Source organism: Gopherus evgoodei, chromosome 4, assembly GCF_007399415.2.
Source record: "Gopherus evgoodei ecotype Sinaloan lineage chromosome 4, rGopEvg1_v1.p, whole genome shotgun sequence".
Taxonomy (NCBI): domain Eukaryota; kingdom Metazoa; phylum Chordata; order Testudines; family Testudinidae; genus Gopherus; species Gopherus evgoodei.
In genome coordinates, this window is record NC_044325.1 from 109,692,984 (window position 1) to 109,720,373 (window position 27,390).

At 41.9% G+C, this 27,390-nt stretch overlaps 2 protein-coding genes across 6 annotated transcripts in view; both read right to left on the bottom strand.

The window, feature by feature from the left end:
- Positions 1-3,538, bottom strand: part of TSG101 (tumor susceptibility 101) — a 52,132-nt gene extending 48,594 nt beyond the window's left edge. Inside the window, exon 1 of one of the 3 annotated variants that reach the window (XM_030560539.1) lies at positions 3,372-3,519. In XM_030560539.1, the coding sequence (XP_030416399.1) occupies positions 3,372-3,413 (42 nt within the window). In that variant the 5' untranslated portion in view covers positions 3,414-3,519. Of the gene's footprint in view, positions 1-3,371 lie in introns of all 3 variants that reach the window. The other 2 variants (XM_030560540.1, XM_030560538.1) reach the window with 2 other exon arrangements.
- Positions 3,539-3,611: 73 nt separating this feature from the next.
- On the bottom strand, positions 3,612-23,856 carry UEVLD (UEV and lactate/malate dehyrogenase domains). 3 transcript variants are annotated; one of them, XM_030560536.1, is made up of 12 exons: positions 23,753-23,856; positions 22,336-22,420; positions 20,556-20,621; positions 18,653-18,816; positions 17,069-17,204; positions 15,972-16,096; positions 14,873-14,978; positions 13,449-13,619; positions 12,294-12,467; positions 9,569-9,656; positions 8,394-8,517; positions 3,612-7,263 (listed from the first exon to the last, which is right to left on the bottom strand). In XM_030560536.1, exons 1-12 carry the CDS (start codon positions 23,792-23,794, stop codon positions 7,096-7,098), a joined length of 1,449 nt encoding a protein of 482 aa, XP_030416396.1. In that variant the 5' UTR covers positions 23,795-23,856; the 3' UTR covers positions 3,612-7,095. The 3 variants fall into 3 exon arrangements, with proteins under 3 accessions (XP_030416396.1, XP_030416395.1, XP_030416397.1); XM_030560535.1 differs by lacking the exon at positions 23,753-23,856 and adding an exon at positions 22,745-23,329; XM_030560537.1 differs by lacking the exons at positions 3,612-7,263; positions 8,394-8,517; positions 9,569-9,656; positions 12,294-12,467; positions 13,449-13,619 and adding an exon at positions 13,630-14,478 and having other exon boundaries at positions 23,753-23,832.
- Positions 23,857-27,390: the final 3,534 nt, after the last annotated feature.

Here is a 27,390-nt window from a genome sequence, read left to right on the forward strand (position 1 = left end):
ATGGCTATTAGCCAGGATGGGTAAGGAATGGTGTCCCTAGCCTCTGTTTGTCAGAGGGTGAAGATGGATGGCAGAAGAGAGATCACTTGATTGTTACCTGTTAGGTTCACGCCCTCTGGGGCACCTGACATTGGCCACTGTCAGTAGACAGGATACTGGGCTAAATGGACCTTTGGTCTGGCCGTTCTTATAACTTCCAAAGTGAAAAACAGAAACTCACTACCTCACCAATCACAATTTCTTTCTCAGGAAGTAAAACAGATTACTTTCCTGTTTTTTTATGTACAGTCAAATTAGATCTAATTTTGTAGAAAGCTCATAAGCATAACTTCAAAGATGAAACCCTGCCCAGACCCGTCTGAAACATGAAGTAATCAATATTGTGCACGCAATATGAAAAGCCGTTAAATATTACAATACAGTGCAACTTTCTAATGACAGTAGCTGGTGGCAGGGACTAGCTCAGCAGGACTTTAGTGTGGGCCTCAGCTTCAACATTTAGGTGGAGCAGCTTTTCTTGCAGACACTTCAGTAGGTTTTTTTCACTGTTACTGAAGGCACCGAGCAAGTCCTTGTGTGGCTGCCAATGTGTTTGCTTTCCTATGTTAACTTGCAATATATAAGTGGTCACCTGACAATCTCAAAGATGTTCATCTGTCAATTTGATTGACCGTGGGTAGTAAGTGACCACAAATACAGGTTGACTACATGTGAATTGATAAAGGTTGTCTCACAAATCTAAAAAACGTTAATTACTGGCAGTCTCTGGTTTCTACAAATTTACAACCATTAAGTGTATTAGCACTATTTTCTCAATTTTGTACATCTGAAGGATATGCACAACTATTACAACCCATTAAATATTGGTTCATTCATAACTGCAAAACTCAATTTTCAAACATAAATGTCTTATTTTTTGCTAAATATGCATGGTACAGAGAAATAAGTGAGTATTTTGATGCTAATTTGGAAAGCTCTAATACTGCAGTGCAAATATCCCACTCAGTACAGTTTTGTTCCATTTTTTGTGTAATAACAGCCTCTGCTGTACAAGTGGTTTTGCTGGTCTCTAGCATGGTGGTTTTAAAACCAGTTTTAGTGAGGCAATAAGGAAACACAAGGCAAGTACTGTCTTTTTTTCTTTGTATTTGTACAGCGCTTGGCATAATGGGGGTCCACCACTAGGGCTCCTAGGCAATACAGTAAAAAAGTAGTTAAACCCCGTTTAGCTAAACCCAACTACTATTTAAAAAGCCCTCTTAGAAATGCGATATTACCACACTTACTAGCCTAGTTAAACATTTATATAGAATCTTTCAGCCAAGGAACAAAACACTTAAAACACGTTCTGGGGAAATAGAAGCATAAAGGTAAAAACGATTTGCTCAAGGTCACAAAGAAAGTCAGTAGAACTAAGTAGTCCTGACTCCTCAGGGCCAGTTTAAGCCTATGGTTCGTTCAGCAGTTAACAGGAGGGCAGCGGCCGGACTGATGTCAAACTGAGGCCATGTCTACATCTAAAATTTTGCAGCGCTGGTTGTTACAGCTGTATTAGTACAGCTGTATAGGGCCAGCGCTGCAGAGTGGCCACACTTACAGCAACCAGCGCTGCAAGTGGTGTTAGATGTGGCCACACTGCAGCGCTGTTGGGCGGCTTCAAGGGGGGTTCCGGGACGAGAGAGCAAACCGGGAAAGGAAACCAGCTTCCCCGCGGTTTGCTCTCTCGGTCCCGGAGCCACCCAGCAAACCGCAGGGAAGGAGACCTGCTTGCTCGGGGTTCCGGGACCGAGAGAGCAAACCGGGAACGCCGCGGTTTGCTCTCTCGGTCCCGGAGCCACCCAGCAAACCGCAGGGAAGGAGACCTGCTTGCTCGGGGTTCCGGGACCGAGAGAGCAAACCGGGAACGCCGCGGTTTGCTCTCTCGGTCCCAGAGCCACCCAGCAAACCGCAGGGAAGGAGACCTGCTTGCTCGGGGTTCCGGGACCGAGAGAGCAAACCGGGAACGCCGCGGTTTGCTCTCGCGTTCCCGGAGCCACCCAGCAAACCGCAGGGAAGGAGACCTGCTTGCTCGGGGTTCCGGGACCGAGAGAGCAAACCGCGGCGAAGCTGGTTTCCTTTCCCGGTTTGCTCTCTCGGTCCCGGAACCCCGAGCAAGCAGGTCTCCTTCCCTGCGGTTTGCTGGGTGGCTCCGGGACCGAGAGAGCAAACCGCGGCGTTCCCGGTTTGCTCTCTCGGTCCCGGAACCCCGAGCAAGCAGGTCTCCTTCCCTGCGGTTTGCTGGGTGGCTCCGGGACCGAGAGAGCAAACCGCGCCGTTCCCGGTTTGCTCTCTCGGTCCCGGAACCCCGAGCAAGCAGGTCTCCTTCCCTGCGGTTTGCTGGGTGGCTCCGGGAACGCGAGAGCAAACCGCGGCGAAGCTGGTCTCCTTTCCCGGTTTGCTCTCTCGGTCCCGGAACCCCGAGCAAGCAGGTCTCCTTCCCTGCGGTTTGCTGGGTGGCTCCGGGACCGAGAGAGCAAACCGGAAAAGGAAACCAGCTTGATTACCAGAGGCTTCCTCCTTCCACGGAGGTCAAGAAAAGCGCTGGTAACTGTCTACATTGGATTACCAGCGCTGGATCACCAGCGCTGGATCCTCTACACCCGAGACAAAACGGGAGTACGGCCAGCGCTGCAAACAGGGAGTTGCAGCGCTGGTGGTGCCCTGCAGATGTGTACACCTTCAAAGTTGCAGCGCTGTAACTCCCTCACCAGCGCTGCAACTTTCTGATGTAGACAAGCCCTGAAATACTCAGCGCCAACGAATTCGACAGGGACCTACAATTATTCTTCTCTCAATGACTCTGAGATCAGGTTTCCTTGAGCCACAAGCAAAGGGGGTGGTTCTTCCAGCTACTGGCGATGGATGAAGGCAGCCAAAGCAGCTAAATTCTGCTGACTCCTACATCACCCCGGCTCCAGGGGCGGAGACCAGGCAGGGCCGGCTCCTGTCCCAGAGACACCTATGCGGCCCCCTAGCCCGCCGTGGGTTGTTGGCAGAGGCAGGACTCGGCGCTGCATCTCCGCACGCGGGGGCGGGGGGAGGGGCGGCTCGCCGTACGCGTCGGCCGGGGACACACCGGGGGTGGGAGACGAAGCCCCAAGGGCTCCCTACACAATAGCCGGCGAGGGCGGGTCTCGTCGGGCTGCTCCGGGCTCCACCCCCGCGAGAGGCCCAAGACGGGAACCCCCGGGAAAGGGTAAAAGGGGGACGGACCCCGGCTCTAGGAGATATTCCGGGGGCCCCAGAACGGACCGGACCAGGCCGCCCGCTGCCGGAGGTGTGGCGGGCGGGGGCGCTTCCCAGGCGGCAGAGTCTCGGGAGCGGCCGCTTACCTTGGCGAGCATCTTCTTCAGCTGCGTCTCGGACAGCGCCATGGCCGCCTCGCCCCCCCCGACTCGCCGCCGTTACCGTTGCCGCGGCGCAGACGAGAGCGCGGCCTAGCGCGCGCCTCCGCCTCCTGCATAAACAGGAAGCTCACCGCGTTCCACGCTTCCGGCAGAACCCATCTCCGCCGGCCCTCACGTCACTTCCGAACGTGGCGGCGCTCGCCCTCGTCACGTGACAGTGGGGAGTACAGGTAATACTGGCCCGCTGGCAGGGATGAGCGCTTCGGAAAGGTCATGTGACTTACGGGGCGCAGCAGGGCCGCGAGAGCTGCTCGTGAGCCTGCAAGAGGTGGAAAGTGGTTCATGGGCAGCACGTCTACAAGCAGCTCCAACCAGCTTAAAAGCGATTTAGCTGAACCGGTGCTGAACGGTTCCCTTGCAAGGACCTTGCCTTAAAGAGTGTGTCCACCCTGCAGCAACAGCAGACCGGGCCTCACCGACAGGGGCCGCACCACCCAGGCTGCAAGGGGACCAATACCACCAGCAAGTCCAGTTCACCTTCATCCATGCACCTGAGAACAAGAGGGTGCCTCCAAGTCATACTCACAAGCCCTTGCCGGCCACAGCACTACTAGAGCGTATCATTTGGGCCCTGTTCTTACTGGGGTAGTCTATTTTTTTGTCAAGGTCCAAATTTCTTGGACAAGAAGAGAAGAAAATAATAATTAAAGGTAAGTATATACAAAGATTTTAGGGTCTGTTCAAAAGTCTAGTGGAATAGATTTGGCCACACTTTACCTCGACTACCTCCTCTTTAAGCCACAAGAGCAAATCAGGAGAGCAGCCCCTTCTGTAAACACCTGTGCATGCTAAATTCTACACAGAAAAATGAGTCCGTAAGATAGAATAGACTAATATATAGACAGCATAGGTGTCAAGTTCTGTATCCTTTATTACTACCACTTTATAACAGCATACAGAGGAAGCTTATTGCTGACAGCTATAAGCAACGACATTTCTCCCATTCACTACAAGGGTAGTTACAAATGGCATTTTGTTTGATTTGTGATTAATATTTTAATACAAGAGCATAATTACCATAACATAGTATTAGAGTTAATGAGCATCTCCTATTATCTTGGTGCGTGATGATTTTCTTTAGCTGAGACTCTTTATTATGATACCTTGGACAGCGCATGATCACTATTCAAGTCCTATTGTCTACTGCATTTTTTATTAAGTTTTTCTAAGAACAGCCTTCACATAAGTAATTCATTTAGAGGCATAACAAGAATCATTAGATCTTGAGAACCACAAGGCATGAGAATCATGATTTAAAACAGAATTGAATGAAAGTACAACAACTCGATACTTCATGACACCTTCAATGCATAAGAACCATACTTTAAATACAGAATAGTAGGAAAACAGTGCAATGTACGAGTTGCATGAATTCAATATATCTGAACCTAGATATCAACTTTAAGAGTTTTGTTTTAGTATACTGGAAATGGCTGGCCAACTAAAATCCCCATTTTAGAGGCCCTTAATAGGAGGCCATATCTTACAAGTACTTTGTGCATCTAAAACACTATTTTTCCCACTGTTTCTGAAGAACAAGAATAAGTGTCATACAATAGATGCCTTTTAGTGCCATTGGTCTAAAAGTGATTATAGACAATTTCCTTCCTACAACAATGTGAAGTGCCATGTAATGTATTTTTAAAGCTGCAATCTCTTATTTTTAAATAAAAATTGGAAACTTATGAACAATGGTATTTAATATATTTAAAAATTATGAGCACGAAGTACCATTTATCCCCAAAAGTGAATTATAGGAGGACTGCAGCTTTTAACTAAATAAGATACAACATTAAGGTACAAAAATGATCTATTCTAGCTAAATGTAGCCCTCTTTATGAACAAGTTTACATGCACACTTTAAGAAAAGTTAGTTATTGCTCATTCAGGATGATTTTAATAAGTTAAAAAGAAAACCAGTCCAGCTAGAGACTAGAGCTCAATTATGTTTAAACCACCAGCTCAACTGTTCCATCATAATAATCACTATGTACAAAATATCACTGATTAAAACATTAAGAAAATTCTCAGGCAATATGAATGGCGATCCCATTAAAGAAAATGTTGTTTTCCTATTTTTGTTCTCAATCCTGTGATCACTCAGCATATCACAACTCCCACTGAGGTCAATGAGCTAAATCTTGCTCCCATCGATTACAATGGAAACTGGACTTGTAAATGATACATATTCGACCTAAAAGGTTGTGAGGATAGTAAGCCTCTTCAAGACTGGGCCCTTTCTGAGGTATAAGTGTAAGGCACAAGAAATGTATCATCAATCTAATTCATTCATACATTGTATCTTTACCAACATAAAGCTTCAGTGGTATTTTAAGAAATACATACCAGCACTTTAAAGAGTTAGGTCCACATTTTCTCCTTTACTGTATTTGGTATTAGTATTCAATTTACTACTAAAGTCTACACACAAGATGAATATACTACTTTTCTTTTAGGAGTGTAACATAATGAACAAGCAAAGATTATTTACGAAGTCAATAAAACTACTTTTATCAACATGCATTCTTTTTTGGTTTATTTTAACACTAGTATCCTGCTTTTTCTGTACACCCCTCAGCCTCGTCAGCCAGGGGTGTCTCCCTACTCAGATTCAGTTGCCTTTCCTCACTTTATTCCTTATGAGCCTGATCTAAAGCCCACTGAAATCAATGGGCTTTGAATCATATTTCCATGAATTAATTATGCCCCCAAGCCTTATTTACTTCTATATTACTCAACTGTCAGATTGTCCTTTATTCCCACCTCCCCGCACACAAACACCTTACTACTGTGTACAGTATCTGTACCGATGCTGTACTTATTGGTTTACCTCTATTGTTTAAAACAAAAAAGTTATTTCTAAAATATAGCATAAAAACACCTAAAGTGTCTGTAAAAAATACAAAACAATTAGAACAGAGAAAAATTCTAGGAAAAAAAGCTCAGACAATTAAATGAACATACAACAGCATTCATATACAATGCCCAAAAGCTCAAGCTCAAAGGTGTATCATTAAAAAAAAATTTCCATTTTTCCTAGCAGTGTTCTAGTGTCAAGTTCAATTACATGAAAACAATAAAGTGCTTTACCTTTATCGTGTCTGCTAAGCATGAGGATCATTTTAGTCAATGCTTTACTGCACTGAATAGCTGGAGTGCAGTGATGTTCTAGTCATGCCTCCTACACTGAAGGTTACAAGGGAGATGACATACTGCTTCTGTAGCGGCTCTACACCACGCAAGGATTCTCCCTACACTAGAGACGCTTCCAAATAGATTGTTAAGTCAGCTTTATAACCTATTTGTCCCAGCAGAGGGCACAACAGAAACATAGTGAACGTGAAAATCAGGCCTACATGGTGCATAGCTTAGTAACAAAGACTGCAGGAAAAGTTACTTAAATTTTGACAAAAAATATAGTTGTACATTATCCTCTTCGTTTTGACTACAAAAGCTACAGCATAAAAAAACTTTCCATTTTGAGATGTTCTCTTTGTTTCATAGTTTAACTAATGCTTTGAAGGAGTGACGCAGTTGTGAAAGGAAATGATAATTCTTCCGTTTGCAGAAACCTATATCTACCAGGGAAACATTTTTCCTTAGCAAACCCAGCATTTTCATGAGCAGATATTGGATGATTCCATTGTGTTTAAAGTTTCAATTGCTGTTGAAGGTCATGAATCGATGCTGCACTGCTTTGCAGTTTTTTTGCCACCACCTTATCCTCCTTCAGTGGTTTGATAATTTCTGTCACTCCATTGGTTCCAAGAATACATGGCATACTTAAAAATACTTCACTGTTTATATTGCAACACCCCTGAAATAGTGAAGACAAAAAGAATGTACATAAAAACAACTCTAAGTACATTAATCTCCATTCCCCATGCCCACTATAAAATACAAAATTATGTACGTTAACAAATTTAAATAAGGATAATTCATCACAAGACATGCTTTGTTTAGCTGACAAGCATAGCTTAGTTTGTTATTTACAATACTGTATAGCAGATTAAATATTCTACTTCTTTTTTAAATTTTAGTAATAGGACATCAACATTCTGCAACTAAAATTAGTTGGAATTTTATAAGTCTCGTTTAACATAAAATTAGATTTTTGTTCAAATCTTGCCTAGTGTCTGTACAATTTATGTTCATCTCAAGACACTATTAGTCACTCCCATACCTGAGTAGCTATTTCACATAACAAGTGCTAAAATGTTCCCATGATGAGAGGAAGAAATTAAGTTTGTGTACATAATGAAACACAAATAAGCCTTTGTAATTTCAGGCACAAAATGGATCAGTCACCAATGCAGGAAGTTCACAGACTTTGTAAAGCAAAGTTATTGTTACTAAAGAAAAATGTTTCCATGCTGTGTTCTAATATAAACAACATATTGCTTTAATTAAGCCTTTTAGAACAAAGTTTAATTAAAATCTAGTCTGAGATTCTGTTGAGTCAAAAATAACCATATCCTCTCTTCCCTGATCAGAAAGTGAGAAACTAGAAAAGCTTGCTTCCTGATTTGACAAATACAGTAGTGAGAAAATCTACATCAGATTCTTGTAAATGGAGTTAAAGACGTTTGGCCTTTGGGGAGATCTGCATTCAACATCAAGCACTTTGAACCATGACATATCTAGCTGTTATTCTGCCAAAACTAGCTGTGGTAATAGCCTTCATCAGTGGTGAGCTGGATACCAGTGCACATGTTGCATCTCTCAACTCCTATATTTTCAAAGTCCACTACAGAGTGCAGTAATTGATTTTTGCTCATTTTCAGATGGATCCTAAAAGCTAGGTGCCTGTTGTATGAAGAAAGTAAGTAAAATAGTTTGTCTCAATAATGGCTGTTCAAGACTAAGGTCTATATATGGCTACAATTAACATAAGTAATAGGATTAAAGGCACAATAGAAAAATATATGAAATTAAAACTATATTTACCTTTGCCAGAGTTGATATGGAATGAACCTTTCTTTTATTTTTCAGTATACTTTCAATCAGATCAGCTATCGACAGCCCAACAGACCAGGACTTTTGACCTTTTCCCTTAAGAACTTCCATGGCTCTGCATAACAGAGAAAAATGTGGTTTTAGAAATGTCTTCAGTTACCCATGTTTTGTTCAACACACAGTATTCCATAAACATACAAAAAGTATTACATAGCCCATGAACACCGCTGTCTACTTCTCTAGAACTTGCTTTCTAAAGCAATTCTTTATTTCCCAATTCTATAAAGATCACCATTTTTTAATTCCTCCATGCAAATGGTAAAATTTTGCTAACTTAATAAAAGTTATCATGGCAGACGTTTTCAAAGCACTCCTTAATCAAGAATACACTGTAGTGAACAGGGTATATATTTAACATTGCTTTTCATAGACATTAGGAAAATCTCAGTGAGAAGGTACTAAATAAGTGTCACGTATTAGGATTATGAACAGCTTAGCCTACTGCATCAAATAAATGCTGATGCAAGGCATTTTAGTGTTAGTGTTGCAAACAATTTCAAGGAGCACACATTTATTCTATTAACATTACCACTTAACTATATTTAGCTACTGGAAAACAAAATTCAGAACTAAAAAATAGTTTTTCCCTATATACTCTAGGTCAGTTTTTCCCAAACTTGGGACGTCGCTTGTGTAGAGAAAGCCCCTGGTGGGGGCCGGGCCGGTTTGTTTACCTGCCCTGTCCGCAGGTCTGTCTGATCACGGCTCCCACTGGCCGCGGTTCGCTGCTCCAGGCCAATGGGGGCGGCAGGAAGCAGCGGCCAATATGTCCCTCGGCCTGCACCGCTTCCAGCAGCTCCAATTGGCCTGGAGTAGCGAACCATGGCCAGTGGGATCCGCGATCAGTGGGACCTGAGGACGGGGCAGGTAAACAAACTGGCCCCACCTCCGCCAGGGGCTTTTCCTACACAAGCGGCGTCCCAAGTTTGAGAAACACTGCTCTAGGTATACCGATGACCTGAAAGATTCAAAGCAGACTTGCTCATAATAATAAAGAAAAGTCATATTATTGAGAGATTCTGAATTCTGCAGATTGGGGAAAAACACCTCTACTATTCTGGTAACAGGTTAGTGTGAATTTAAGTTTACTGTTGTAACAGTGTTACCTGTTCGCCAACTGCTCCTGAGAGTTATCATTCATTACTCCTTCAGTTTGATGACATGTTACTAAGTTAGAACCACACCATGCAGGCACTAAATAAAATTAAAAAACTTTCGTCAATGTTATAATATATTGGAATGATAATTTTAAACTGATTTTCTGAAGTGCATACTGCTACAGGCCCTGAGCTCAGTTTGGTGTCTTTTTGAGGTTCTAAATTCCATGGCAGAACTGGCTTAGAGAAATTGTTCAAAAAGAATGCTCCACATAAAGATTTAACAGAATTTGTTGTTACGCATTAGTAAGTACACTGTGTAGAATGGTGGAATGTGGCTCCTGTTGTCAAAGTTAGACATATATGGTAAAAGATTGGTACAAAGAAAGAAAAGTTTTATCTTAAAATTTCTCAGCATCTCTGTTTTTTTTTTTTTTTAAACAGCTTCACTCCCATCTCCTTTCTTAAATTTTAATATGCTTTTACAACCTTACCTACAACTTCAACTTTTGCATTTCATCTTTCCCCACCCCCTTAATGCATGATGCTGCTACCAGCGTGGGTGGGTACGCGTATAGATAAGGCTGATGATTATTATTGGGACGACAGCCTTATATGGCACAGGAAATAGCTATGTAAGCTTGCTCACGCTGTCTTGTCAGCATATCTAAACCCTCTAAAAGGACTAACTTTAGGGGCAAGAGGCTAGTTCAGTCTCCATTTCCATTTAATCTCTGTTTAAACCACACACAAGGGGAACGGTAAGTGTCATGAAAAAAAAAATCACATTTGGTATGGAAACTTATCTGCCAAGAACAGGACTGAATCCACTCATTCATTTTACATATGCTGCCAGATAGCTGTCAGATAGTAGTTTCCTGTCAACTCAAGTTGGCTCTGAAGCAACTTAGAGGTGAAAGGTCCGTCTATATTACCAATTTCCTTAAAATCAACCAATTCCCACTATCATAATTTCAAACAGGAATATTGTCGAAAGAAAAATAAATTTTGGGTAACACCTTTATGTTCAATCCAATTATTGCAGAATTTGCGTATAAATATTTTCCCTCAGACTTCGCTGTAAAGTAACAGTGGAACAGTGGTAGAGTGCATTTAATTTGGCAAGCATGATGAAAGGCAATTCTAAACTCAAGATCTGAATATTAGGTTCTTAGCAGACAATTATCCAAACTACACAAAAAATGATCACAGAAACTATTATATTCACTTTCAGGAGAGACCCTCAAGAATGAATGACCATGGAGACCAAGCTACTCTCTCACTCTTAGATGTGTCCTGCAGATCAGGATTGGCAGAGAATAGAGGGAACCAATGTGCCTCAATGTGTAATGCATCTGATGTGGTATAATGTTTTCAGTTCTTTTTAACTCAAAGACAAATATATTATTGTTTAGCCTAACATATAGAAGGAAAGCTGGGAATGACAAGTCAGTTAAAGCCACCTGTTACAATAAGCTATCAAGGATAGTTTGAAGTGTAACAGAGACCAGAAGCATGAAGACTGACAAACCTACTGTACAAATTAAATCTATTATTGCTTCCTTATAAAGCAGTCTTTTGTATTTCAACTGGAAGTCATGACTTAAATGAGCCATACAATGAAAACACTGATAGTGAAAGTTATTCTGTGAGTCAAAGGTATAATAAAAATGCATTACTGACATTTTTAAACAGACTTCTCATTAAAAGTTACTCTAAAGACAGTACATTTTTTTCTATCTCCCCTCCATGAAACACCATGGCCTATCAATATCTTTAACATCCAGGCAGCCTAGTTCACCCCAAAGTTTAGCTGCAATTTCCATTCTTCATATATACTGAAATCTTCATTACAGAATGCTTTACAGTTTACATTTATGATATGCACATATTAGTTTTTTGGGGTTTTTTTAACCTAACTGCTTTTTCAAAAAATTGATTTCATTCTTCCGAGGACAACTTTTGGAAGGGAAAAGGGAGGTAATCCTCCTCTGAAGAAAAGACAACCTCTGCAGGGTTTTCAATTTAAGAGGACAAAAACCTGACACATAACAGAAAGGTAGCAGTAGCTGTGTTGTGTAGGAGCAAATGCCGCACAATCGTGAATTAAAGTTTGATGTTTCTATGTAGAGTAGCAGTTTAAGCAGATGTGATAAAGAGCCTAGTTTATTTGTTTTTTTTAATTACTTTATCCTTCATATGTCACTTTTTTTAAATGTAGGGAGAAGCTAAATCTCACTGTATCCAGTTTGTAAAGAGCACTCAACTCAATTCTATTTTCCTCCTCTAGACCCAAAACTCCTGGGTTTCATTCTTGTATCTGCTGTGCACTTTGGGAAGTCAATTACAGCCAGTTTGCAAAGGTGTTGACCAACCACAGCTACTGTGAACATCCATATGAGTTGGGGGTCAGCACCTCTGAAAACATGGTATTCTCTGAAGAACTGACAGCCCTCCACGTACTTTTACCCCCATGCATTCCCTTCCCTGAAAAAGGAATCTCCCTCTTCAATATCTTGAATGTAATTTAGTGTTATACCAATAAACAATCAAAGCTGTACTTCCATACATTTCTCCCCATTTGGGGGCACACAGAGAACATACTTGTTTGCTCCCACCCTGTCCTAGAATCTTGGGGGACACCCTGTAAACACTAACACTCTCCATAGGATGTGTCTTTTTCCCCCTTTCTAGAACAGTTCAAACTCTAAGTCAAAATCATGTATTTGTTTACCTTTGTCTTCTCCTCGTTCGCCGATAATCCAAGCCTCTTTTCCTATGGTCTGTGCTTTCAACAAGTTTGTGATAATATATTGGAATCTCTCAGTGTCTAGATTACAGCCAATTCCGATAACTCTGCTTTTAGGAAATGCACTCAGCTTCCATGAGACATATGTCATTATTTCCACTAAACATGGTACAAAAGTATGTTGCGAACATACAGAATTACTCCCAAAATTCAACACAACAGCAAACTATAATTCACACTCAAGAAACAAGAGCCGGAACATTTTATAACTCAAAGTATAAGCATACAGGACAATAGCAGCAGCTTACTCATTTCTAAAACAATGAGTCAGGCATTGAAAATAATCATGTCATAGCTTGAGTAAAATATTAAGAAAACATCAGAAATTCAAACAATTTCTCTCACCATGACCACCCTCCCAAAAAACCAAGCCCTCACCTTCAAGTTTAGTTCTTTCTCCATTTGGCAAATGTCTCCCCTACTTTCCTGTTTTGCATGGAGCAAAAGGTAATCTTTCCAATTGCTCTAACATGTTATAGTAACATGTTTTAAGTGTGCATGGATGGGCCGGTTCATGTCTACTTCTTCCTTCCCTACTTACTTAGTATTCTGACACAAGATCATGGAATTATGATAGCTTTATAATTATGAATGTGTTTCCAAAGAAACAATGGGCTAAGTATTTACTGGTAACGTAAGGGGCTATCAGCCAGAAGTTTTGATCATATTGTGTGTATATATCCTTACAGCATAGGTGGAGAGAGAGAGAGCATCTTGTTACTAACACATTTGCAAGTGCTCTGACTACCGTAGATGGGCATATCTTAAGACTCTAGATAAAATGAGGTTTAAACAATAGACAAAAGCAAAAACATATGCAAGAAGACTTCTGATATAAAAAATACTATCATTTCCCCCCCTTATCTAAACTATGACTAAGACAACATCTTACCAACAGCCTTTCCATATAAAGAAACACATGGATATAGTGGTTTGCCCAAGTCTGAAGAGGGAGTCCATCTCAGAACTGAGATTAGAATTTAGGAGTGCTGACTCCCTGCTCAGTAGAGTACGTCAGGCAATAGGATATTCTTTAAATAAATCAGAACAAAAAAAAATACATGTAAAATACCAACAAACCTGGATGAGATGCAACAAGCAGCACACTATTTTGACTATAATGTGCTACTGCTGGAACAATTCCTCTGAATAGATCCACGTTGCTCTGTATGACACCAAGGTACGACTGAGCATTACCCAGAGAATTAACAGTGAGCACGACCACTTTTGAATGAGCAGAAGCAGAAAAATCTGATAAACATAAAAAAGTTATTTTTGATGGTTTTTTTAAAGTCTTATTTTATCAAATTAGAGATATGTTAAGATAGACTTGGCACAAAAATGTTTTAAATGACCCATACTAAAACCAGTATATGTAGGTTCAATTCAACACACAACTATTTTGTTTGCCTTTTGCAAGAACTTTTAAGTTAACAGCTTTTTTCCTACAGTAGAATTAAACTAGAAAGATATTTTTATGTATCATAATACCCGATCTACTGTGTTGAAAGTGTATACAGAGCTTTGTTTTGGAACTGCTTTGCCTATTACATAAGGGTACTTTGCATCCTTCTACAGTACCTTAATCCAAGGATCTCAAAATATCTTACAAATAGTTATGCCCCATAGAACCCATGTGAGGTTGATGTTATCCCCATTTATAGATGGAAACCAGAGAAACAGGCTGCAATTTGCCCACAATCATACAGAGCTTGCTGCATAGCTTGGAAGACAACCAGGAATCTGGACCCCTAGGCTCCTACTCTAACAACTGGACATTGCTACCATATATTACATTAGCTTGCTAAGAAACTAAGAAGCAAAAACTAACATCCTTCTCCTGCCATTATTTATTTGGATCTCTAAAAAAGAAGTTCTCTCCTTTTTCCAACCCCCATTTAGCTAGGTATTTATACTGGGGCCATTGCTATAGTATCAGAGCACTGCATCCTGATAATCCTGGATTCTTGGTGAAGATCTTTATCTTCATTTCTTTCTTTCACACAGGGGCTCTGTTCTTTTTGTCCTTCCAGCTCAGAGTCAAGGATGCTGACACTGTATCAAAGAATCTGTTCTGATGGCTTGGCATGAGGTGGAAAATGTACAGCCACTAAAAAAAAAAAAATCTTAAAAAAATATATCTAGTAAATGAACTGAATGCAGCTAGAAGGTGCCTGATTAGATCTCTTGTGCTATCAAACCTCTAAAAACAGAACAGATTAGAGTATTGGACAGGAGCAGTACCAGCTTCCCCGGACTATGCCACCCGTATATCACAGTCTTAATCTGCAGCCACCACTTCAGGAGGTGAGAAACTATCAGAAGATAAGGGGTGTTTAAAGACCAAAAATGAATTTAAAGGAATGACCCAGAGGTTAAAGTTTCTACCACTCCCTAGGCTGATCTAGTTCCCATAAAGTAAATACATATTTAAGTATACAGCTAAATAAAAATACAGAACATACAGTTATATGTTCCACTACAATATAAAAAAAAATTAGTACCTTTGCTGATCTCTACATTTGGCAGAGCAAAGATATCCAGGTCCATTGTTCCTCCTTTTGCTGCACCTTCTGAGAGGTCCAAGAGAACTACCTGGTCTGCAGCACCCTGTACAAATATATATATTTCAGCTCTACGACAAAATAAAATGCAGTTTATTCTGATAAAAATATGCTTCTGAGATTGGTTCTCACTTTAAAAAGGATGTTAATTGTGTTGCAACAAAAAACCCCAAAACAGCCCACACCCAAATCACCAATGACTGTGTAATGTTGAATGGAAAATTGGACTTCTGTGTTAGTAGTTCCATTGCCAAATAGTATATTACACAACATACACAAAACCCACTTTAGGAGGGCTGCACTCAGACATTCAAAGTGAAGGCCAAAACTCTGACTATTGTGCTCAAATACTGACCATATATAAAAATGCCCTATATTGTGAGAACTCAACAATATCTAGGGCACAACCTTGACAATCTCCCTTAACTACAAATGTATGTGCTTTGAAGAATCTGTGCTCAACATTAAGATGTTTTATAACTAACAGCTGACTGTCAGACCCATAAAGGATTATTAAAAATAACTTTTACATATTTCAAATTTAATTTAATATCTTTAAATAGGAAAAAGGTAAACTAGAGAAGCACCATCACAAATCATTAAAAGTACTTAAAATGAAGTCATTGTTTTGAATTTTAAACACTAAGAACTAGGTTGGAGATCATTATAGGACTAGCACTAGACCGGGGTAGGCAACCTATGGCTCGGGTGCCAAAGGCGGCACACTAGCTGATTTTCAGTGGCACGCACACTGCCCGGGTCCTGGCCACCAGTCCGGGAGACTCTGCATTTTAATTTAATTTTAAATGAAGCTTCTTAAACATTTTAAAAACCTTATTTACTTTACATACAACAATAGTTTAGTTACATATTATAGACTTATAGAAAGAGACCTTCTGAAGAAGTTAAAATGTATTACTGGCATGCAAAACCTTAAATTAGAGTGAATAAATGAAGATTTGGCACACCACTTCTGAAAGGTTGCCGACCCCTGCACTAGACAATATTAATAGCTATTCTATTAAAAATGAGACAGTACCTTTGCTGCAATTGCTAGTACACAAGCAATGCCAAGGTCTCCTGCTCCAATTACAGTAACTTTGTTAAAGCCTCCATCTTTTTTCTGTCCATCCACCATAGTCTTTGAATTAATGTCAGTTTCACCTAAAATTAAAAAAAACCAAACAATCACAGCTGCTGGTTTTATAAGACAGTGTAAGCGCATGTACTGTATGTGAAAGATAATGCCCGAGTATGAGCAATCAAATTACTGTGTTTTCTCCAATACACTGATCAGGCTATGGAAACTAATTTTTCAAGGCTTCCATTGAGTAAGACATTTTTTCCAGAATTATATTCTTACAGTTTACATTTAAATTAAGTTTTTCATCAGCAAGGAAAAAAATTCAAAGAGATGTCTTCTCTACTAACCATCCTCCCCCAGCTCTGTACTCAGCTCTGCCACTGAAATGCAGTGTGACCTTGGACAACTCATTTAATTTCTGTACACCGTCCATTTCCCCTGCTACTCTTTGTCTATCTTGTTTGTTTAGACTAAGATCTTTGGGACGAAAACTATCTCTGAACTGGTTTGTACAGTGTCTGGCCTTGAATACATGGAGCAGTAATGTGGATTACAGTGGGGGGGTTACTTCTAAAGCACAATAAAATGTTGCACATTAATTGGTCCATGTAAACCCCTGGTGGTGTGCACTAGGATTCCCTAGTGCTATGTTAGCACTATTTGAAACAGTACTAACATTAAAGCTCACTAAGCAATATTTAGTGAGCTCCATATAGGTAAGCCATCTAGTACAATCTTGGTTGGCAACTGTAGGCATTACCACAATACAAATAATAATAATCCCTTTGATGCTACTACATGCACCAATGTATACTACTGCAGAAAGTGTTTTTAAAAGATTGAAAGACGGTTTTAAATTTCATTATCCGTAAGAGAACATGTAAATCAGCTATGCCCTCAGAAAGGTAAAGGAAAAATAATTAGTTTTAGGAAAATGTAAGCACTACAGGTTTTAAGTAATATTTATTGTCCACCTTGAAAAGATAAAATAAAAATAGCTAAAAGCATAGATAAAACTGATATTGATTCAGATCTGTTAAAAAATTACATACCTGTAGTTATCTTTGCAATATAGGATAGCAGTTCTAACTGCTTGGCTTCATCAGAAGATGATACTGAATACAGAGGTAGTTCTTCCTCAAACTTTTCAATCATTTCTTTGATTAATCCAATGATAATTGACTTTGGCTGGAATACATATGTATAGGAGAAGACTTACAATCTTTACTAGTAATCATGATAAAACAGCATGCCCATAAACTGCAGCAATTTATTAGCAGGTATCAAGAATCCCTGTATACATTTAGTCCCACTATAAATATTAACCTTTCAAACCAACTTTTAAGATAGAGGAAAGGAAGCACTGCCAGTGAGTATATTTCTATTTTATTTTTAATACCTTATTAATACAAATATAAATGTGTAACTATGCGAGTATGGATTAGAAAAGTGGAGAACAGAGAGACTGAATTAAAGATACCAAATACCAACTCAATTGGACATATGAAAGCCTCTGATACAGTAGCATCTATAACTAAATACAGGTTAAGGCTATATCTACATGGAGCACTTTATCGGTATAGGAATAACCTTACTGGCAAAGCACTCCCAGTGTGGATGCAGCAAACCAGCAAAGCCTTTGTTCCAGAATAGTAAAACTAACTCCCACAAGCAAAACAAGCTATGCCATTAAAAGAGTTTTGTCAGTATAATTGTGCCTACACTAGGGGCTTCTGCTAGCACAGCTCTGTCGGTCACAGATCACAGATATTCACACCCATACCAGCAGAAGCCTGTAGCAAAAACATAGCCTACTTCACAGAAAGAAAAAAAGCAAAAAACTCATTAGATAAGATTCAGGCTAGGTGCATCAGAGCCTGATCTTGCATTCTTTATTTGGACAAAGCTTTCATTGAGGTCAATGGACTTTTTAGCTAAATAAGGACTGGGCATGAATCAGTAATTACCAGGTACAGATTCCCATCTCATTAAGTAGGAAAATGACACCCATCACCCCTTCTCCTCCCCCTCTAAAACTCAATAGCTTTGTTTTACTTATCTTAAAAAGTTAGCTGAAAAAAACAAAAAAAAAAAGATTTCATTAAATTATTTTTTGTGGCTTGACAACCACATGTTTAAAGTAACCTATGTACTGCATTTCATAAAAGATATCCACTTGGTAACTAAAGTTGCTTTTGGACTTTCTATATACGTCACTCCCAGAAAAACAAACAATCTCCATTTTGCAATAATGTCCATACCTGAGACAAAGCTATTACATCAGTTACTGTAATTTTACTGAAAAACTGCACTTGCTAAATATAACCTCATCTTACACAATTCTGGACATTGTTCACAGCACTAACAGATGTTTGACACATTTTCTTTAACTGGTTTATTCTTCTTTCTAACAGAAAGAACTTTAATCCTCTTTTTTCCCCTCAGTTTAAAATTATTTCCTTATAATAATATCTGACAGGCTGAAGGCTACTACTTAAAGGGAAACAACCTTCTGCTTCTGTCTGTATAGTCATTGACTGTACATTTAAGATTAACCAATATAGGCAAAGAGAAAAAAATGAGAGTTAATTTGTATGTAATATAATGTATTCTTCCTTCAATTTGTTTTTCCTTACGTGGCTCCAGTTTTGTAGATAGGGCAAGTATATCCTGCCATGTGCATCTACATGTTTTCCCACAGAGATTTCCATGTTTATAGTTGGTTTCAGCAAGCAAATGGGAGGAGCAAAAGGATGAGAATCCAAAATCCACAAACAAATTGGTATGTTATAGGAATTACCTGTTAGACACAGAACAAAAAGCATTATGACCTCCGCATTTTGAAGGCATGCTGAAAACATGGTTGTGTGTTCAGTTTTTCTTAAAATATAGCCCTTTATTTGCTTTGATTATTTATGCTATTGATCTATACTATCCCTACCAAACCTGCTATATTAAGTATCATTGATTGTAATCCTGTCAAATATAAAGCATTTCTTTTACAGAGCTCTGCCAGCAAATAAGTCTGTCAGATTAAAGGAACTTCTTAGAGCAATCTATTTACTCTTCTAGGGTTTATATAACCTTGGAAACAAAGAGCTAATGAGGAGGAGACTCTATTAAGTGCTTTATGATTAGACTTCAAAGATAGCAAGTTCAAGGAAGAGTCCTAATTATCTGGGAACATTGCATATCCAAGCACAGGGCATGAAGACTTTATCCAACACCCACCAGCCTGAGGACTAAGGGCTCATCTACACAGTCTTGCACTTAGTTAACTAAATCACTTTTCTAATATGTAGTTAGTTATTTCAGGGAAAGTCTATGTGAGGGCACTCTTATTTTAGAATAAAAGTGGCTAATGTTGATTTAGGTAAATTGAGGGCTTGTCTACATGGTTAGTGTGTGGCAAGCTAGGGTATGAAACTGGGAGTATGTCAACTTTTAGGGTATCCACACTGTCCTGCAGTTTGGACTACAAAGGTTGTAACTCCTCTGTGTAGATGCTCCAGGCACAAACTAAAAGGTTTCTGGTTCACATTAATGTAATCCTGTTTGAAGGTGGCCACGTTGCCATTCCCACTACTAAAGCCAATCTGAGCAATTTAACCTCAGAAATGTAAATGAATAAAACATTGGTGTACAGAATTTACCTGTCAATCAACTTTACTTAAAATATTTTTAGAAGTGATCTCACACTCCTCCTTTGGCCGATAGTAAGGAGAGGCGCACTCTTCCTTTCCATTTTCTCCCCTCTCACCTCATGGCCTCCTGCCTACTGCAAGAGTGAGGAGAGATCTCCGCTACTCTATCCTTTCCTCAGCCTTTGTTCAAGTTGTTCCCACCACTGCAGACAAGGGCTCTAGTGCCACCCACTGCTGTTCCTCAGAGCTTCTTCCTTCCCCCAAGACTCTGGACCAGGGATAGTCTATTTTTTTGTCAAGGTCCAAATTTCTTGGTCAAAGTATAGCCCAGACTCCAGAGAAAATTTAAAAAAAAATGATGATAATAAGTAAATAAAAAGATTTCGGGGTCTGTTCAAAAGAGTCTGGCAGTCCAGATTTGGCCTACAGGCTGTCTACTGATTACCCCTGTTCTGGTGATTAGCAACTGCTGCAGCTTGACCAGCTATGAACAGCAGCAGAGGCACTGGAGCTGTCTATCTGCACATTTAGATAGCACTGGATCATTTTACACTATGTTCACATATGGAAATTATCTTAAAAAACCAAAATAAAACAGTTATAGCTTTGACCCCAGACACTGATGACCAAAGCAAGTGGATTTTTCAAGCCCAGTCCAAGTTATTCAGAGAGAGATCTTAATCCAACTCTTGTGTGGTATATGGAGACTCTCCAGGTCACCCATCTTTGCAAAGGAAATAATGATATTTCTGCCTTCTCGGCTGTACTAAATTAGAAGCCTTTTCCAAGACTCTACGTGACTAATCAGGAAGATATACTGTTAAATGTACACAATGTCTTACCATGGTATTTGGCATTGGTATAGAAAATACAATCTATCAGTTGTTAACCTTACCCTGATATTTCACTGGAATAGTGCCACTAAAATTCAAGAGGTCTTTAAGGGATCCGTCTTTGAAAGCTGAAATTGAGAACAAGTTTGTTTTTTTTTTAAAGTGGTTAGAGGATTTTTGTTTTTAAAAATACAAAATTCTAAGTATTACCCATACTGCTTCATTCCACATTTAAATAACTACTGATTCCAACTCTAAGATGTATGCTGAAAATGGACACGTACCAGTGAAATGTGACTGCAAAGATTATTTCCTTGTATTTAGATCAGGGGTGGACAAACTTTTTGGACTGAGGGCCACATCTGGGTATGGAAATTGTATGGTGGGCTACGAATGTTCACAAAATTGGGGGTTGAGGTGTGAGAGGGGATGAGGGCTCTGAGGTGGAGCCAGAAATGAGGAGTTCAGGGTGTGGAAGGGGCTCTGGACTGGGACAAGGGGTTGGAGTGCGGGGGGCGGTGAGGGTTCCAGCTGGGGTTGCGGGTGCAGGAGGGTACTCTGGATTGGGACCAAGGGGCTTAGAGGGCAGAAGGGGGATCAGGACTAGGAAAGGGGGTTGGGGTACAGGAGGGAATCAGGGGTACAGGCTCCGGGTGACGCTTACCTCAAACAGCGCCTGGAAGCAGCAGCATGTTCCCCCCTCTGGCTCTTATGCAGAGGCGCAGCCAGGTGGCTCTGCATCTGCATGCTGCCCCATCTGCAGGCGCAGCCCCTGCAGCTCCCATTAGCTGCAGTTCCTGGCCAATGGGAGCTGCAGCGCCGACAATTGGAGTGGGTACAACATACAGAGCCCCCTGGCTGCCCCTAAGCATAAAAGCCAGAGGGGGGACATGCCGCTGCTTCCGGGAGCCATGCAGAGCCACAGAATATGCGGAGCAGGCAAGCCCCAGATCCTGCTCTCGGCTGGCAGCTTGAGGGTTGGATTAATATGTCTGAAGGGCTGGATGTGGCCCCCCGGGTTGTAGTTTGCCCACCACAGACTTAGATCGTACACATAGTAATTAAACTCACACAGGTGACCATCCCCCCTCCCTTTTTAAAAAAAAAAACCAGAATGTTACTTTATTTGTTTATTCCTTTGGTATCACTCTTTATTGGAAGAGTAATGACAGCTGCAAAACTAAGGAAACTTTATGTGCGTCTTGTTGACCTTCTCCATTGTGGTTTCAAGTTACAGTGCTTTATCAGCTTGCATATCCCTCCCAAAAGGGGCCTCTGCTCTTCTTCATTCTCTGTAAGGCTAGTGTCAATAGGACTTTTCTTCTAGCTGGGGGAGATTCAGGAAGGCAACTCCCATCTTTTCATGTACTGCGTGTATATATAGCTGCTACTGTATTTTCCACTCCATGCATCTGATGAAGTGAGTTTTAGCCCATGAAAGCTTATTCCGAAATAAATTTGCTAGTTTCTAAGGTGCCACAAGGACTCCTCTTTGTTTTTACTTTTAACAATGTAAATCCATCAAACTATGTTTAAATTTGCTTAAGTGAACTGGAACAGTAACATGGAATCCATTAAATTATCAATTTGTATAATCACTGATGCGTTATAATTTATTCATTTTAAAAAAAATACTGATTAGTTTGGTGAAGGTAACTTACAACAAGTACTGTAGAAATGAACTACTGAAAAAAAAATCACATGATATCAAGTTAGGAAGACAAACTGAAAATGACAGTAATTTAGATAAATTTCAGTGTAGATAGAGAACCTATGAAAAGTCAGAGTTCCACACAATCATCAACTGTCGAAAAACACAAAGTAACTAGATCAGACTCTTACTGTATGTATCCATGGAGAATCTGAAGTTTGGGTAGATCTTAACAACATTCTTCAGTTCTTCTATGGTCAGATCCCGGAATTTATACTGTACACAAATAAAAGGATGTTTCAACTTGAAAGGACTACCTCTTTGGTTGCACAGGATAGGTGGGAATAAGAGAAGAGAAGGCAGGAGGAGGCAGCTAATAATTACTTATAACAAACAGTTTTGCCATTAAATTAATTCTCAAACAGATTGCTCCATGGCATGCATAATCTTATCTGCATACCAACATCTTCAATTATATATTTGTAAAATATATATGAAAAAGTTGAAGCCAAATAATTACACTCTATAATGGCTTTCACATTTTAAAGGGTTTTCATAACCATTTTTTCACAAACATATTAAAGTGCCTGGAAAATTCACCTTTTGGATTGAAATGTTAAGTGCTTAGTCTCCATCCGTAAGTCAATTATATTGGAGAGGTCAAGCAAAATCCATATAGCGGTTGAGTTGGGTGAGGGTAGAGGAAAAACCCAAACATTTCTTTAAAAAAATAAATTTTAAGGCAGATTTACAGCAGGAACTGCTAAAGTTTGAAATGTGGTATGAATATAGTTATTGGTGAGGGCTAATATCTTTTCAAAACCAGACCTCAGATATTTCCTTTGGACCATTCCCTCTCCATAAGCTGCCCTCCAGATTCTTTATCCTCCCCAACAATTTTGCAAATCTGGGACTGTTCACACTTCCAGGATTTCGATACTGTGCTCCAGATCATGGGAAATTTGAACTGACACCCCAACGCTGGCACCTAAGCATCATACAACTGCAGCTCAACTTTGGTTCAATGAACTAGTAGCTACACTGGAAAAATGAGAAAATAGTACACTTGGGCATCCGAGTGGGGGAGGGGGGGGGCTGAACAGAGGGTGCACTTAGGGAGGGGTGAGCAGGGATGCAGATGCACTAGGGCAGGGGTTCTCATTAAACTGAGGGTTGGGACCCCACAGAGGGTCAGGAGGTTATTACATGGAGGAGTCATAAGCTGTCAACCTCCACCCCAAACCTTGCTTTGCCGCCAGCATTTACAATGGTGTTAAATCTATTAAACAGTGCTACGTGAAAGGGGTCACCAGCAGATAAGTTTGAGAGCCACTGCACTAGGGAGGCTGGGAGGTGATGCGCGGTTGGGGGGGGGGGTGAGCCGGCGGCGCGCGTGCACTCTGGGGTGGGGGTGACCCGCAGTTCCCCGCCCACTGATGCCCGCTCCCTCCCGTCGGCTCCCAGAGCGGCACAGGCCAGAGCCCCTTCGCCTCGCACAGGCGTGGCAGCGAGCCACGCGCCCCCACCCAGCCCAACGAGGGGCAGCGCGCGGCTGCCGGGGCCAGGCCCTGCCGCCGGGGAAGGCGGGAGCCCGGCGCGCGCGCGCACCTTAACCAGCTGCGTCCTGAGCGTCTCCTCGGAGAACTCCATCGCGGCGGCACCTCCCCGCGCTTCCTGCTGCGCCCGGCCTGGACGGCAGCCGCCAGGAACCAACCCCCTGCCCCACCCCTGGGAGGCGCGGCCGGTCACCTTATGTCCCTGGGCAGGAGCGAGCGGGTGGTCCGGGCCAGCGATCCCGGCCCGTGCCAGGCTACCGCGGCTCTGCCCAGGCAGGCTGAGTTCTGCCCACTCGTGCCTGGGTACCCCGTCCCACGCAAGCTGAGCCAGGCCCAGGCGAACCCTGCCCTGCAGGCTGGGCCTCCCGAGCCAGGCCAAGCCGTCTGGGTAGAAGGTGGCTAAGGACTCTGCCATGTTCAGGCTGGACACGTGCTGTCCAGTCCACATCCTAAGGGTCCAGCGCTGCCAGGCTTGGTCTGCAATGCAGCCTGGGGCTGCCAGCTGTAGCCAGAGTGTGGGTGCATGCAGCTTTCTGTTCCTGGGGCTCCCTCTCTGATGCTCAGCTAGTTGAACTCTGCCCACACTTGGCTACTGGACACAGCTTAACTGGAGAAGGGTAACTGGCACACTGAAGCCAGCCTAATAGTCCCCCCACCCCAAACAGCAGATGTCAGAATACAGCCAACAAACTGAGCACCAAAGAACAGCAAATACCACCTTTGCCAGTGTTCAAGGATATATAGCAGGGGTGGGCAAACTATGGCCAATATCACTGGCCTGCCAGCTGTTTTAATCCAAACCTCAAGCTCCCTCTGGGGTGCACGGTCTGGGACTTGCCCCGCTCTGGCCGGAGAGCAGGGTCAGGGGCCACTCCATGCGGATCCTGGAAGCAGCAGCATGGCCCTCCTCTGGCTCCTACGCCATAGGGGCAGCACAGCAGATTCTACTCTGCCTGCTACTCCTGCCCCAAGTGCCACCCCTGCAGCTCCCAGTGCCTGGGAACTGAAGCCAATGGGAGCTGTGGGGGCGGTGCCTGCAGACAGGTCAGCACACAGAGCCACCTGGCTGCACCTCACATAGGAGCCAAAGAGCTGCTTGAGCTAAGGCACCTGGAGCCTGCACCCCTGAGCCTCTCCCTGTGCCCCAACCTCCTGCCCCAGCCCTGATCTCCCTCCTACCCTCCAAACCCATCCCAGAGCACCCTCCTGCACCCCAAACCCCTCATCCCTAGCCTCACAGCAGAACCCGCACCCCCAGCTGAAGCCTGCACCCCTTCCTGCACCTCACTCCCCCAGCCCCGAGTCCCCACCTACACCTTGAACTCATTTCTGGCCCCACCCCAGAGCCCGCACCCCAAACCAGAGCCCTCACCTGCTCCTGCACCCCAAGCCCAATTTTGTGAGCATTCATGGCCCGCCATACAATTTATATTTCCAGATGTGGCCCTCAGGCCAAAAAGTTTGCCCACCCCGATATATTGGATGCACACCTGTCATAACTATAAAGGGAAGGGAACAGCCCTCCTGTGTACAATACTATAAAATCCCTCCGGGCCAGAGACACCAAAATCCTTTTACCTGTAATGGGTTAAGAAGCTCAGGTAACCTGGCTGACACCTGACCCAAAGGACCAATAAGGAGACAAGATACTTTCAAATCTTGGTGGGGGGAAGGCTTTTGTTTGTGTGCTCTTTGTTTTGGGACTAAGAGGGAGCAGACATCAATCCAGGCTCTCCAAATCTTTCTGAACTGTGTTAGTTTTATCTTTGTTTTCTCAACTTGTAAATGTTGCTTTTTGCTAAGAGGATTCACCTCTGTTTGTTGTAACTTTGAACCTAAAGGGGTTCCTCGGGGCTCTACGAATCTGATTACCCTGTAAAGCTATTTTCCATCCTGATTTTACAGAGATGATTTTTACCTTTCTTTCTTTAATTAAAAGCCTTCTTTTTAAGAACCTGATTGATTTTTCCTTGTTTTAAGATCCAAGGGGATTGGATCTGGACTCACCAGGAATTGGTGGGGGAAAGGAGGGGAGATGGTTAAATTCTCGTTAAGATCCAAGAGGTTGGATCAGTGTTCACTAGGAACTTGGTGAAGAAGTCTCTCAAGACTATCCAAGGAAGAGAGTTAGTATTTGGGAGAGGTGGCAGCAAAAACAGATCTAAGCTGGTAATTCAGTTTAAGAGTTCACATGCAGGGCCTCATATCTGTACTCTAAAGTCCAGAGTGGGGAAGGAACCTTGACAACACCCTGCAAGGCACCAACTGCATAGCAGAAATCCTGTCTAGACAGTGGTGAACACTCTACCATTATCTAGAACTCCCACATCATCATTAGGAGGAATTGTCTAGATGCCTTTGGGCTCCCACCTCATTTTGGGAACCAGCTTAATAGATCCAGGTGTGGTGTGGTTCCCTGCACCAAAACAGACCATGCCTGGGGCATCCAGGACAGGGCAGGCCACTGTGCATCTGTGGAGGATGCTGCACACAAGCTGGATGGTTGTTCCCTTTGTTTTGGGCTCCTGGAAAATCTTTCCCAAGGTGAACATTGCTGACTCAGAGGCTATTGACTGACTCAAGACCATTTAGCTGTTTTTTTTGCTTTTTTTTAAAAAAACAACCTAACAACATTGCCTTGCTTTTCTTGCCCCCATGTGATTGATTTTTTTATTACTTTGGTTGGTGAGAAACAGATAACCAGCATTCCAGCGCACAAACTCAAGAGCATGAGGCCTAAAAATCCATTTAAAAATCAAACTGGAATGCTCAAACCCACAATACTTGTATCTTCTCTGCTAGATAAATAGTATTTGTTTGGTTATCTGTTTCTCACCAGCCAAAGTAACAAACTTGGTAACACTGAGTTTGTGCACTCCTTATATAACTACTGGTGAAGGGGTCATTCTGGAAGTCCTTGGGCTCACCATCGGAAATTTATTAAAGGGGAACAATGAAGGGCAACTCCCAGGGGTTGTTATCTTTCTGCTCCAGGAGATAATCCAGAATATACACTTTGCTAGTGCACTCACACCTATCTTTCATCATTACTGCAGCTGGGAGTCTGTTTATGGGGACAAAGTACATTCCCTCTCTCCAATAATATCATGATTCTGTAGGGTATAAAACAGGAATATTGGAAAGCTTACAGAAGTTACAAAATGAAATTATGTGGAATTCACTAGGCAGAAGTCCTGATTGCAGCACTAGATGCACCCCAGCCCTGGAATCTCTCTGCTGCTTATGAAACTTGTATTCAGAGACCTTGCAGATTTTATAAACACCCTTATGGAATCTGTGGAATATTCATAGGTTCAAATATTCATAGTGAAGTTCTCCAGATTAACAACCCAACCTTCCCACTCCATCCCCCTCACCCCCCGCCAAAGTATTCAAGGCTGTAGTAGTCACTGAGGCCAAATGAATAAAACCATATTTGGAATTTTTAGACCAAGCTGTACTTCATATTTCATGTTAAAAATAGAAGACTGTGCATAGACTTAGGACTTGCATATCTCAAAAATGCCTTGACCCAATTAACCTCAAATTGTCCAGAAAGTATTGTCCTCTATCTAGAGGCCACATGATCAACATTTCAGATTAAAAGGGGTTTGGGTTATTTGTGTTTTTTGTAGAATTTACAGGGGGATCTCAAGAGTTGTACCTATAATGGAAAGGAAACATCCCCAA

Excerpts from the sequence above, each read along its gene's own strand:
- UEVLD (XM_030560536.1), bottom strand. The coding sequence starts at position 23,794 with ATGGAGTTCTCCGAGGAGACGCTCAGGACGCAGCTGGTTAAG. Across the intron at positions 14,979-15,971 it reads TACTAGCAATTGCAGCAAAG|GGTGCTGCAGACCAGGTAGT; the intron begins GTACTGTCTCAT and ends ATATTTGTACAG. Across the intron at positions 12,468-13,448 it reads GCTTGTTGCATCTCATCCAG|TGGAAATAATGACATATGTC; the intron begins GTTTGTTGGTAT and ends TACCATGTTTAG.